We start from the raw sequence: 14,519 nt of genomic DNA on the forward strand, positions 1-14,519 counted from the left end.
ACGCTGGCGACACTGGGTGCTAACCGCGACGCGTAAAGGGCGTCCAGACTTTACTGATTTGTAGGGTGATGCTTAACGCTATTCTGATTTGGGATTCTGGAGGAGACAGGACGATGGGGACAGTGATGACAGTGGATGGTATAATGACAGTGACCATTAGGAGCAGTCACTATCAGGATGGCCGTCACTCTCCTGCATACCTGCTCCTCCTTTAGGCTCTTCTGGATTTCTTCCTCCTGTCGAAGGATTTCTCCGACCTTCCCGTCCTCTGTCCTCATCTCCCAATAGCTGCAAAGCAACCAAACGTTATTCTGCGATCACTGCACCCTCCCCAGCCATGAGCGGGTACAGGCCCTTATTCTGGTTCACTCTCAAAGGCAAATTCCTTCTCAAATGGACAAAACCATGTGCACTGCAGGTGGGGCAGATGTAACATGTGCAGAGAGATTTAAATGTGGGTGAGGCATTTTGTTTCTGTGCGGGGAAAATACTGATTGCTTTATTTTTACACTGCAATATAGATCTCACTTTGAAGTAAAACCCCATCCAAATCTAACTCTCTGCACAAGTTACATCTGCCCCACCTGCAGTGCACATGGTTTTGTCCATTTGAGAAGGAATTTGCCTTTGAGAGTGAACCAGAATAAGGGCCATAATGCACAAGTCAGTGTAAGCCCACACTGTTGGCGAGGTTGGCAGAGAGAAACGGGAACCTGCACATTACACGCTGGCCGGGTGTAGGTAACTGCTGCCTGTCACCTCTGGCACACAGAACCCTGGCAGATGCTGGTCTATGGCAGGACTATAGGACACGTAGCACTGGATCTGTTAGAACCTGTGGTGTGACCCTATGGCTGCCCCTACAGACAGGAGTCCATCCCCCGCTCTCTCACCTCCTCTGGTGCTGGAGCAGGGCTAGCTCAGCTTTGGTCTTCTCCTTCAGCGCCTCTTCCCGCAGCCTGAGCAGCGCAGCCTGATGTCTGGCCCGCAGCTCCTCTTCACGCAGGTACTGCTGCACCATGTCCAGGGTGAGGCGGCTAAACATGTCCGGGGACCCGTACAACTCGCTGACATCACTCCACTGCCAACGAGAGCAAGATGAATCCAGTGACCATGGGCGTAAGTACCATAGGTGCAGGGGGGTGCACGGAGCCCCCTTATAGGGTGAGCGGGGGGAGTTGCGCCAAACCTCCTCTCCATGACTGCAGTTTCTAATTGGCGTGCAGGGTAAATACTTGCTGCTGTTGCATGTAGCCCACACATTAGACAGCTTTATTCTTACACTGAAAAATAGACTTCAGATTGAGCACCCGCCCACACAAATCTAACTCTCTCTGCACCTGTTACATCTGCCGCCCTGCAGTGCAGCATGGATTTGCCCATTTGCTAACAAAGCTGTACCAGGCCCATACAGCTTCTCATAAATTAGACTAATATAATAAATAAAGATTATTGGCAATAATTAATTCTCACATCCCTTATTCTCTAGAGCTGGGGTAGCCAACCCTAGTCCTCGAGAGCTACCAACAGTGCATGTTTTGCAGGTCTCCTCACAGAATCACAAGTGAGCTAATTAGCTCCATCTGTGGATCTTTTAAAATGTGTCAGTGATTAATGAGTGCAGCTGTGCAGCAGCTAGGTTGTCTGGAAAATGTGAACTGTTGGTAGATCTCGAGGGCTAGGGTTGGCTACCACTGCTCTAGAGCGTTCTCCACTTCAACAACCAGGATATAAGTGAACGTGTGACGGTCCCGGGGGAATTGTGGTGACAACAGAAATCAGAAGGTAACTCAGGGAGGGGTGCAGCAGCGCCACCCAATGGTCATAAGTGGTAGGGAATATATATATGGTAGGTGGAATTTATGAAGACTGCTGCAAGCTGAAACTCTGTACCAAAACCTCAGACACTTGCTATGATTGAGCACTGCACAGATACCAGCAGGTTGTGGATTGGCTGACGATATCAGTGCAGCGCTATGTTAGACAGGAAACCCAAATACTGCACCTGGCTAGTGGAGTCTGTGGCCGGCTCTGTGTGGTCCCAAGTGGGCTCCGGGGTGCCAGGGACAGTGGCTGCGGCTTCTACTAGTCATTAGGAAACACAAACATCAACATTTTCAGCACAACCTCTAACATAAAGTGCGCCTGTGGGCTATGCAGCGGGCAGGCGGCCATATTGTGAGCACAACCTCTGACATAATGCGCCTGTGGGCTACGCAGCTACAGACGGCCATATTGTGAGCACAACCTCTGACATAATGCGCCTGTGGGATACGCAGCGGGCAGGCGGCCATATTGTGAGCGCAACCTCTGACATAATGCGCCTGTGGGCTACGCAGCTGCAGACGGCCATATTGTGAGCACAACCTCTGACATAATGCGCCTGTGGGCTACGCAGCGGGCAGGCGGCCATATTGTGAGCACAACCTCTGACATAATGCGCCTGTGGGATATGCAGCGGGCAGGCGGCCATATTGTGAGCACAACCTCTGACATAATGCGCCTGTGGGCTACGCAGCTGGTAGACAGCCATATTGTGAGCACAACCTCTGACATAATGCGCATGTGGGCTACGCAGCGGGCAGGCGGCCATATTGTGAGCACAACCTCTGACATAATGCGCCTGTGGGCTATGCAGCGGGCAGGCGGCCATATTGTGAGCACAACCTCTGACATAATGCGCCTGTGGGCTACGCAGCTGCAGACGGCCATATTGTGAGCACAACCTCTGACATAATGCGCCCGTGGGCTACGCAGCGGGCAGGCGGCCATATTGTGAGCACAACCTCTGACATAATGCGCCTGTGGGCTACGCAGCTGCAGACGGCCATATTGTGAGCACAACCTCTGACATAATGCGCCTGTGGGCTACGCAGCTGCAGACGGCCATATTGTGAGCACAACCTCTGACATAATGCGCCTGTGGGCTACGCAGCGGGCAGGCGGCCATATTGTGAGCACAACCTCTGACATAATGCGCCTGTGGGATACGCAGCGGGCAGGCGGCCATATTGTAAACACAACCTCTGATATAATGCGCCTGTGGGCTACGCAGCGGGCAGGCGGCCATATTGTGAGCACAACCTCTGACATAATGTGCCTGTGGGCTATGCAGCGGGCAGGTGGCCATATTGTGAGCACAACCTCTGACATAATGCGGCTGTGGGCTATGCAGCGGGCAGGCGGCCATATTGCGAGCACAACCTCTGACATAATGCGCCTGTGGGCTATGCAGCGGGCAGGCGGCCATATTTTGAGCACAATCTCTGACATAATGCGCCTGTGGGTTACGAAGCGGGCAGGCGGCCATATTGTGAGCACAACCTCTGACATAATGCGGCTGTGGGCTATGCAGCGGGCAGGCGGCCATATTGTGAGCACAACCTCTGACATAATGTCCTGTGGGCTATGCAGCGGGCAGGCGGCCATATTGTGAGCACAACCTCTGATATAATGCGCCTGTGGGCTACGCAGCGGGCAGGCGGCCATATTGTGAGCACAACCTCTGATATAATGCGCCTGTGGGCTATGCAGCGGGCAGGCGGCCATATTGTGAGCACAACCTCTGACATAATGCGCCTGTGGGCTATGCAGCGGGCAGGCGGCCATATTGTGAGCACAACCTCTGACATAATGCGCCTGTGGATTATGCAGCGGGCAGGCGGCCATATTGTGAGCACAACCTCTGACATAATGTGCATGTGGGCTATGCAGCGGGCAGGCGGCCATATTGTGAGCACAACCTCTGACATAATGCGCCTGTGGGCTACGCAGCGGGCAGGCGCCATATTGTGAGCACAATCTCTGACATAATGCGGCTGTGGGCTATGCAGCGGGCAGGCGGCCATATTGTAAGCACAACCTCTGAAATAATGCGCCTGTGGGATACGCAGCGGGCAGGCGCCATATAGTGAGCACAACCTCTGACATAATGCGCCTGTGGGATATGCAGCGGGCAGGCGGCCATATTGTGAGCACAACCTCTGACATAATGCGTCTGTGAGCTACACAGCGGACAGGCGGCCATATTGCGAGTACAATCTCTGACATAATGCGCCTGTGGGCTACGCAGCGGGCAGGCGGCCATATTGTGAGCACAACCTCTGAAATAATGTGCATGTGGGATACGCAGCGGGCAGGCGGCCATATTGTGAGCACAACCTCTGATATAATGTGCCTGTGGGCTACGCAGCGTGCAGGCGGCCGCGAGGGTGGCAGGGGGCAGAACTTCAACACCATTAAATTGCACCTTCCAGCTAAATGAATTAACCTCTATAGGCCGTTATTAATTGCTTATCAGGACTGTTGTCAGGAAGTCCCACCGCCAAGTATCAAGGACCTCTACATACGTGTAGCGTGTGCTTGTACCGGGAAATCCTGCCACGTACCACGAGTGTCCGCGTGACCTCCCAAACCGGCCTTGGACCTGTAATAAAACACGACAGCACATTACTGCAAACTCTTCGCGTTCTTGCGCTAAAACCGACTAATTGCTGCACGAGCCAATCAGAAGACAGCTCCGTATTTTGGAGCCCGGAGAGGACGCGAGGCGTGTGCACCGCATATGAATCGATGTGGGAACGTCAGGTGTCTGATTTATACACAGCTGTTAACGCTGGCAGCCGTCCTGTCTGGCTCCAGAGGCTGACTATTGATAAATCCTCCCCTCCGGCTCCCGCCAATAGGAATAATAATAATACGAATAATGCATTCCTGGTAAAACAGCATTAAGTCATGTTGTAATGTCATTGCTCTTGTTGATCCCTTTCCTTAAAGTGAATTTGGAAGCCGGGCCGGGAGCTGGAGCCTCTCCAGCTAATTACTGGTAAAAGGTTGCCTGCGTCCTGCCCTGTTATCCAAATGGCCCGTGAGTAATCAGCCAGAGCCGACAGCTTTGAACTTGTTCTTTAAGGATTATATCCGGCCTGATTAGATTGTTTAGGTTTTATTCTTGCAAAATCTGATTACTTACACCCTTACGCGGGATTTGCAGAATTTTATTTTCATTCATTAATTGGACCTAAAATACCAGAGAGAGAGAGAGCGGCGGGCGCGGCTACCGGACGTAATCCGGAGAGTGCTTTTGCTTACTCCTCGGATGGCGGCCCAGCTCAGCGAGCGGAGAACCAGCGCTCGTATTAATAGGCGTTTAGGGGCATTTCGTTTTAGGTTTTAAATGGGGAATTCCTTTATTAAGGAAAACACAATTTCTATTTCGCGGTTATGAAATGTTCCATATATATGTAATGACAAGGACGCGAGGGGTGCTGCGGCACAGCCACGAGCGGGACGCGGTGGAGGCCGTAATGCGCTCGCTACCTGATGAGAACAATTACGCTCTGACTGCTGCGATGATTATTCTCCCTCTAATGGAGACAAGTGTGCACTTAGGGACGCCCGGCCTGCCAGCTCCTTCCATAGTGTCGTGAGGCTAAGTGCTCGCTCAGCAACATCTGACAGTCAGGTGGCCACACATCCGTCCCCAGCCACCGGGGCACAATGAGCTGGTTCCCTGGCTGATCGGCCACACACGGGTTTAGGATTACTGCCACACAGCCCTGAGGTCTTGTGTTACATTGCCACCAGGGCCCTATATGTGTGGAGTTCTATATTCTCCCTGTACTTGAGTGGGTTTTCTTCCAGTACTTTGGCTTCCTCCCACATACTGGTAGCCTGAGGTGTGTATGGGGAATATAGAGTGTAAGCTCTGCTGGTGCAGGGACAAGTGTCACTGACATACTCTGTACAACGCTGTGGTATATGTGTGTGTCCATGTGATGGGGAATATAGAGTGTAAGCTCTGCTGGTGCAGGGACCGGTGTGACTGACGTACTCTCTGTACAGCGCTGCGGTATATGTGTGTGTCCATGTGATGGGGAATATAGAGTGTAAGCTCTGCTGGTGCAGGGACTGGTGTGACCGATGTACTCTCTGTACAGCGCTGCGGTATATGTGTGTGTCCATGTGATGGGGAATATAGAGTGTAAGCTCTGCTGGTGCAGGGACTGGTGTGACTGACGTACTCTCTGTACAGCGCTGCGGTATATGTGTGTGACCATGTGATGGGGAATATAGAGTGTAAGCTCTGCTGGTGCAGGGACCGGTGTGACTGACATACTCTCTGTACAGCGCTGCGGTATATGTGTGTGCCCATGTGATGGGGAATATAGAGTGTAAGCTCTGCTGGTGCAGGGACCGGTGTGACTGACGTACTCTCTGTACAGCGCTGCGGTATATGTGTGTGTCCGTGTGATGGGGAATATAGAGTGTAAGCTCTGCTGGTGCATGCACCGGTGTGACTGACGTACTCTGTACAGCGCTGCGGTATATGTGTGTGTCCATGTGATGGGGAATATAGAGTGTAAGCTCTACTGGTGCAGGGACTGGTGTGACCGATGTACTCTCTGTACAGCGCTGCGGTATATGTGTGTGACCATGTGATGGGGAATATAGAGTGTAAGCTCTGCTGGTGCAGGGACCGGTGTGACTGACGTACTCTCTGTATAGCGCTGCGGTATATGTGTGTGACCATGTGATGGAGAATATAGAGTGTAAGCTCTGCTGGTGCAGGGACCGGTGTGACTGACATACTCTCTGTACAGCGCTGCGGTATATGTGTGTGTCCATGTGATGGGGAATATAGAGTGTAAGCTCTGCTGGTGCAGGGACCGGTGTGACTGACATACTCTCTGTACAGCGCTGCGGTATATGTGTGTGTCCATGTGATGGGGAACACAGAGTGTAAGCTCTGCTGGTGCAGGGACCGGTGTGAATGACATACTCTCTGTACAGCGCTGCGGTATATATGTGTGCCCATGTGATGTGGAATATAGAGTTTAAGCTCTGCTGGTGCAGGGACCGGTGTGACTGACGTACTCTCTGTACAGCGCTGCGGTATATGTGTGTGCCCATGTGATGTGGAATATAGAGTGTAAGCTCTGCTGGTTCAGGGACCGGTGTTTACTGATATACTATCTGCACAGCGCTGCGGTATATGTAGCCGCTCCCCGCTCAGTAACACAGACAGGATATTACTCACAGTTCCCGCTCAGAAATGCCTCTATGAGGTAAGAGGCTCCGCTGCCTCTGATCTTCCTCTCGGACAGACCTCATTGTGGGCGTCACAACCTGTGAATAAAGGTTCCATCAGTATAAATGCTGCGTATTCCACCGTTCCCTTCTTCTCTCTGGTTCCTCCTAAATAAGACAGGCGCACATAACCATCACAGCCGGGATTCAGGATTTCCCCAACAGTTCAGGTTTTAAGGATTTCTGTACTCATGCAAAGATGAGACAATATATTATTTTGCTGGGTCCATAATTACCCCACCTGCTTCCAGAGATACAAATCCTGAAAACATGACCTGTAGAAGGAGCATTGTATTGGGCAGGCTCGGTGCAGGTGAACTGGGCGTGCCCGGTGCCGGTGGACTGGGCGGGCGCTGTGCCGGTGGACTGGGCGGGCGCTGTGCCGGTGGACTGGGCGGGCGCTGTGCCGGTGGACTGGGCGGGACGGGGCGGGGACGGTGCCGGTGGACTGGTCGGGGACGGTGCAGGAGGACTGGTCGGGCACGGAGCAGGTGGACTGGTCGGGCACGGCGCAGGTGGACTGGTCGGACACGGCGCAGGTGGACTGGTCGGACACGGCGCAGGTGGACTGGTCGGACACGGCGCAGGTGGACTGGTCGGGCACGGCGCAGGTGGACTGGTCGGGCACGGAGCAGGTGGACTGGTCGGGCACGGAGCAGGTGGACTGGTCGGACACGGCGCAGGTGGACTGATCGGACACGGCGCAGGTGGACTGGTCGGGCACGGCGCAGGTGGACTGGTCGGGCACGGCGCAGGTGGACTGGTCGGGCACGGCGCAGGTGGACTGGTCGGGCACGGCGCAGGTGGACTGGTCGGGCACGGCGCAGGTGGACTGGTCGGGCACGGCGCAGGTGGACTGGTCGGGCACGGCGCAGGTGGACTGGTCGGGCACGGCGCAGGTGGACTGGTCGGGCACGGCGCAGGTGGACTGGTCGGGCACGGCGCAGGTGGACTGGTCGGGCACGGCGCAGGTGGACTGGTCGGGCACGGCGCAGGTGGACTGGTCGGGCACGGCGCAGGTGGACTGGTCGGGCACGGCGCAGGTGGACTGATGGGGCACGGCGCAGGTGGACTGATGGGGCACGGCGCAGGTGGACTGATGGGGCACGGCGCAGGTGGACTGATCGGGCACGGCGCAGGTGGACTGATCGGGCACGGCGCAGGTGGACTGATCGGGCACGCGCAGGTGGATTGATCGGGCACGGTGCAAGTGGACTGGATAGAGACAGAGTGAAAAAAACAGGGAGAAGGGAGAGACAGAGGGGGAGATTTATTAAGCTCGGTGAAGTGATAAAGTGTCTGGTTTTTATCACCGGCCAATCAGTTCCTAACTGTGAAGTTACAGGCTTGGTTTGAAAATTGACAGGTAGGAGCTGATTGGCCGGTGATAAAAACCAGACACTTTATCACTTCACCGAGCTTAATAAATCTGCCCCAGAGTGAGAAGAAGAGAAAGATGTGAGGGTAAGAGGGAGAGACAGGATGAGGAGAAGAGAAAGACTGGGAAAAAGAGGGAGAGACAGTGGAGTTTATTCTAGTTGACACGCAAAGCTGTGAAATTCGCAGCTTTGCGCGTCATTTAAATGCCACCGGCACGGCTGCCCGTGGTGTTACACTGATCCTCCAGCAATGTCCCCTGTTACATCATCGCTGTGGGAGATGACAGACGTGCTTCATGGGCGTACCTGCTGGCTTCTAAGCCCCAACATTTCCTCCAAACATCTCTGTGCCTCCAGAGTCTCCAACTCTGCTTTCTGCCTCAGTGCGACCATGTCCTTCTCTTGCTGTTTAATCTGAGTTATTACAGATGGTTATATCTGATCATTCATACAGATATACTGGAGGTGTACTATGTAACCACAATAACTACCTTCACTATGCCTGATATATCCATCCGCGTCTGGTGCAAGTAACTGGTGGGTGAGGTGGAGTCCCCCAATAATGGCGGAACACGATTCCCCTTCTTGTCTGCAGGAGAAACAGATGAGGTGTGTTCAGCAACATTCACAATCTACTGGTATCAATATCACATGAAGCCCTGTCCTCACTGACACATCCCTCATCCCCTGATATACTCTGTGCTGCTGGGGACCCTGCTCCTCCCACTATATAACTCTCAGTCTGTGGCTTCCTGCTGCCCCCATTCTCCTCCTCACATCATGTCACTGCCCCTGTCACATGCAGCCCTGTCCTCACTGACACATCCCACATCTCCTGATATAATCTGTGCTGCTGGGGACCCTGCTCCTCCCACTATATAACTCTCATACCGCTTTCACATCGCAAAATGCAGGGTCGCACCGGGACTTTGAAATGGTTTAGTCCTGGTGCGACCCTGCATTTTGCGCTGTTCAGATCGCTTCAGCGAAATGGCAATATTGTCAGTTCGCTGATAATATGTGGGGGCGTGGCAAAGCATTATTGGGGGCGGGGGAGGAAGCAGCGCTTAGAGCTGGCGCTGCTCCAAGCACTGCCTCTTCCATAGTGTGAACGGGAAAGGGGTCTCTCCACTCGATTAACCCATTCACACTGCAAAGCTAAACTGCAACGAACCGGTAAGAACCTTTCTTTTTTACCAGTTCGTATTGCCACCGGTTTGCTGGACCCAGTAACCTCTTTCATATCGCACCAATTACCAGGTCAAACCTACAAGAAACCAGCATGAACCCTGTAATTAAGTGCAATGTGTATGTATCAGTCTGTGTCGAAGGTGAAGGACCCCGGGATAGTCTGCCATGTAATGATGACACGTGTGTCAGCAGTATACTTGCCCCGTGGGCTAGTAGGCGCATATCATTGAATGGCGAGTTGGGCTTTGTGTTTGTCTCTGTGGCTTCCTTCCGATCTTACAGCGGCCAATAGCGAATCGTATCCCCGCAGCCGCGTGTCTTACACTTAGCCGTCTAGCGTGGGTAATACCGCCGACGCACACAACAGATGATAAACTCCTTCTTTATTAACAATTTGCTAAATTTATTTACAATGATTCCAGCTGAATAAATGGAGGATTAGGGCTGCGGTCCCAGCCGCTGGTAATCAGCTTACTCCGCCTGGCAGCCCCTACTTAGCAAATCAGCACAAATCATATTGTAACCCGCTCTGGTGAAAGCCGCAGATTACCATAAATGGGACCTTACCCCTAATGCCGGGAACGACCTCGGACAGCTGCTAAATTGCTTTATAGTTAATAAAGGGGATGAACGCAGCCAGCAATTAGCAGCTTTCTCCCATAAATGCTCTATAATGCTGAATTACGCATTGGGAGAACGTACGGTATTCCATCGCCTTTTCTCCCGGAAGGTGTCATTGGGTCAGCGCCCGGTGCAGTCAGACTGTAGGTGGGATTAGAGTGCTGCAAATGACAGCAGATGAGGCTGGTTGCCGGGGGTTACAGCACATTTGCCCCACTGGCACCATGTCACTTACCCATCCGTGCCATCAAAGCATCGCATATGGCAGCCGTAATTCGCAGATGCCTACCCCGAATGTATGACTGAGAGGTTGCAGCAGATATCTCCGAACCCCGCTGTAATCTCTACATTCCTGCTGGCAGCCGCATCCCCAATAGGCTTCGTTGTGCATTTTACCAGGCTGGTCCCCGCAGCACTCGCACAGGAGTCCAGCTTCCACTACGTGCCCCTACTGTACATTATAAGGATAATAATAGTCACTCGTGGATGGCACAAGGTGGCACCAACATCACGAATCATCCCCCTGCAGGCGCTATGCCACTTCCCTGTCTCCGCCCAGAACTTTTCTTATACGTCTCAGAAACTCTGCCCCTGAATCTCCTCCGTGCCATTGTGCGTCAGATGATATGGTCTTCTGCCCACCGACACCAGGGGACCGCAGCTGGAGGCCTCAGGCCACCCATCAGACCACTGGTGTTAGTAAATCTGCTCTGTAAGATTCGCTCAGAGAGGGTAAATCCGTGTCTTACCAATGGGCGAAGGAGACGCAGTTTTACACCTGGGTGACAAGGACTTGCCCCTTAAGGCTTTTGGGATTCCAATTTCAGATACTCTGTGTGTCCTGTGAATAAACAAATAGAGGTCTTATAGTGAGATTACAAAAACCAGATAAATCGTGACAGCAGCTACACACATATGTACAGCCTGTGACTTGTATACCGCAGCTGTCCAAGCCTATGTGACAGCAGCTATACACATATGTACAGCCAGTGACTTGTATACCGCAGCTGGGCAAGCCTATGTGACAGGAGCTATACACACATATGTACAGCATGTGACTTGTATACCGCAGCTGGGCAAACCTATGTGAGAGCAGCTATACACATATGTACAACCTGTGACTTGTATACTGCAGCTGTGCAAGCCTATGTGACAGGAGCTATACACACATACGTACAGCCTGTGACTTGTATACTGCAGCTGTCCAAACCTATGTGACAGGAGCTACACACATGCGTAGCACCTGTGACTTGTATACTGCAGCTTTCTAAGCCTATGTGAAAGCAGTTATACACATATGTACAGCCTGTGACTTGTTTACTGCAGCTGTCCAAGCCTATGTGACAGCAGCTATACACATGCGTACATTCTGTGACTTGTATACTGCAGCTTTCTAAGCCTATGTGACAGCAGCTATACACATATGTACAGCCTGTGACTTGTATACTGCAGCTGTCCAAGCCTATGTGACAGCAGCTATACCCATGCGTACAGTCTGTGACTTGTATACTGTAGCTGTCCAAGGCTGTGTGACAGCAGCTATACACATGCGTAGTCTGTGACTTGTATACTGCAGCTGTCCAAGGCTGTGTGACAGCAGCTGTACACATATGTACATTCTGTGACTTGTATACTGCAGCTTTCTAAGCCTATGTGAAAGCAGCAATACACATGCGTACATTCTGTGACTTGTATACTGCAGCTTTCTAAGCCTATGTGACAGAAGCTATACACATATGTACAGCCTGTGACTTGTTTACTGCAGCTGTCCAAGCCTGTGTGACAGCAGCTATACACATGCGTACAGCCAGTGACTTGTATACCGCAGCTGTCCAAACCTATGTGACAGGAGCTATACACATGCGTAGCACCTGTGACTTGTATACTGCAGCTTTCTATGCCTATGTGACAGCAGCTATACACATATGTACAGCCAGTGACTTGTATACCGCAGCTGTGCAAGCCTATGTGACAGCAGCTATACACATGCATATAATCTGTGACTTGTATACCGCAGCTGTCCCAGCCTATGGGATATATACCCATACGTGCGACATCACAGTGATGTCAATTGGATCCCATCATCCTCCAGCTTCATCGAACCCAATACGCTGCGACAATACAATAATATTCTCTCCTCCAAAACCCACTGGGGACCTATTTCTCAATAACAATAAAAGCAATGTGTGCCATTGTGCAGTAAATCACAGTGTGTAATAACTACACCCAGACTGCCATTACTGTACTTTGTGTGTGCACATGGAATTGTAATATGCGATGGCTGTAGTGGACGGAGCTGAGCAGATTGGGGTGCAGCACACACTAAACACATCAGTGTCACACTATCATTACTATGCTGGTGCGACAAGTGATGGTGTAAATACAGAAATGGGTTAAGGCGATGCGATTGGTGGCGGTTCCCTTCTCTCCTCCCAACGCCAGGTGGCGGCGAGAGAATGCTCTACATAATAACTGGGACACATTGTGCCCCCTCTGCAGCCGGACAGGTGAGCAATGTCCCCCCTTATTCATCAACACATGCAGGGCAATAACGTCATCTGCAGCCTACAAGGCAACGACAAAGAACAAAAGGGTGTCTGATTTTATATATATATATATATATGTGCAGATCTAGAACTTATTGTATTAAACAGTAACTCACCCCCGGCTGCACTCCATATAATAGATATACACACATACATACACACAGATGCCAGATGTACATTCATACAGGGCCACCACTAATACAATACGGGCAGTAAGGGTGGCTGGACGGTCAGAGGCCATTACTTAATAATAAATCTTAGTGACAGATCCCGGAGCAATCATATTTATACAAAGATCGAGGGAAGGCAAAACAATTACTTTATATTAATCTTCGCCATGGCACAGGTTAAATCACTCTAATCCTCATGAGGAAAGGAGATCAGAGGAGATTTGAGTATGTGCTTATATTATTCAAATAATCAATCTGCGCTGCTGCCCCATAACCATATGCTGGGGAAGAGTATGACTGGCCGCTGAGGACTTTCTTACCCACAGGAGAAACAGACAAACACTGCGCACTGTTGGGATGCGCTGGGCGCGCCAGGTGCTAGTATTACCTCCCATAGGACACCCATGAGCTGGTGTATGGCTGTACAATCACTCCTATAATATACAGACCAATAACAACATGTACACAACCATAGATGAATCCGTGTCACCATTTCCGTAATGAAACATTTGGCGATAACACAACATTAAAGCTAAATAAAGGATCCGCGTTCTCATGGCTCCTACACAGCGTGAAGTGCCCACAATCACTGGTCGCAGCACTGAGCGTCCCTGTTGCCTTGTAATGTCATTGCTTCAGGATATGTGTATAGGATGTTGCTGGCGAGTTACAGCGTTCTTCATGGACGGATAACCCTCTATGGACAGAGGTACCGGGACGTCTGACCGTTACACCATCAGGGACTGTAATCACCCTGTATACAGATACATACACACGGGGTGGTTCCCCTTTTACAGCTATCACCGCTCCCACTCTCCTTGGAAGCTTCCACAGGATGTTGAGGTGTCTCTGTGGGATTTTATACCCGTTCTGTAGAGTATTTAGGGGGTCAGGCCCTGATGTAGGGCGAGAAGGCCTGGGGCTCACCATCTCCATTCCAGCTTATCCCAAAGGTGCTGGATGGTTCTGAGGTCCGGGCTCTGTGCGGCCGGTCACGTTCTTCCTCCCCAAACTCACCACACCATGTCCTTATAGTCCTTGCTGTGTGCGCTGGGGCACAGTCATGTCGGAATAGAAAAGGGCCACAACGTTGGAAGCAGTCCCATGTCGTGGCACTGAGGCTTTAGGATTGTCCTACACTGGAGATAAGGGCCAGTGGTGGATCCACCAAGGGGCGGTCGCCCCGGGGCCCCCACACATCAGGGGCCCCCACACTCCAGGTGGGTGGGTGACAGGCTGCAAAGTCTGGGCAGCGTGCCCCTGGGGTTCGGGCAGCGCAGGGTCCCTGCGGCGGCTGGACAATCAGTGGTGGGGTCCCTGCGGCAGATGGGAACTAGTTCCCATCCGCCGCAGGGACCCCACCACTGCCCATCTGCCGCAGCGTGGGTAGCATTGCAGTAGTGCTGGGGGATAGATGCCGTGTTCTCTCACTCACCTGCCAGCCCTGCAGCTCCCCGCTGCCCTGCTCTCCTGTCACACGGTCTATGGGGGGACCTACCCCGCTCTCCCCTCCTGATCACCCC

The 14,519-nt window shown here is 52.1% G+C and overlaps 1 protein-coding gene across 1 annotated transcript in view; it reads right to left on the bottom strand.

The window, feature by feature from the left end:
• Positions 1–14,519, bottom strand: part of CCDC187 (coiled-coil domain containing 187) — a 74,724-nt gene that overhangs the window by 32,588 nt on the left and 27,617 nt on the right. The window contains exons 13-20 of the mRNA XM_083161127.1: positions 11,030–11,121; positions 8,960–9,057; positions 8,775–8,882; positions 7,040–7,128; positions 4,389–4,426; positions 2,006–2,085; positions 894–1,081; positions 201–288 (exon numbers count right to left, since the gene is read on the bottom strand). Coding sequence (XP_083017253.1) covers positions 201–288; positions 894–1,081; positions 2,006–2,085; positions 4,389–4,426; positions 7,040–7,128; positions 8,775–8,882; positions 8,960–9,057; positions 11,030–11,121 — 781 coding nt within the window. The remainder of the gene's footprint in view (positions 1–200; positions 289–893; positions 1,082–2,005; positions 2,086–4,388; positions 4,427–7,039; positions 7,129–8,774; positions 8,883–8,959; positions 9,058–11,029; positions 11,122–14,519) is intronic.

The sequence above is a fragment of the Crinia signifera genome, chromosome 9 (assembly GCF_055691185.1).
Source record: "Crinia signifera chromosome 9, ASM5569118v1, whole genome shotgun sequence".
NCBI classification, from domain to species: domain Eukaryota; kingdom Metazoa; phylum Chordata; class Amphibia; order Anura; family Myobatrachidae; genus Crinia; species Crinia signifera.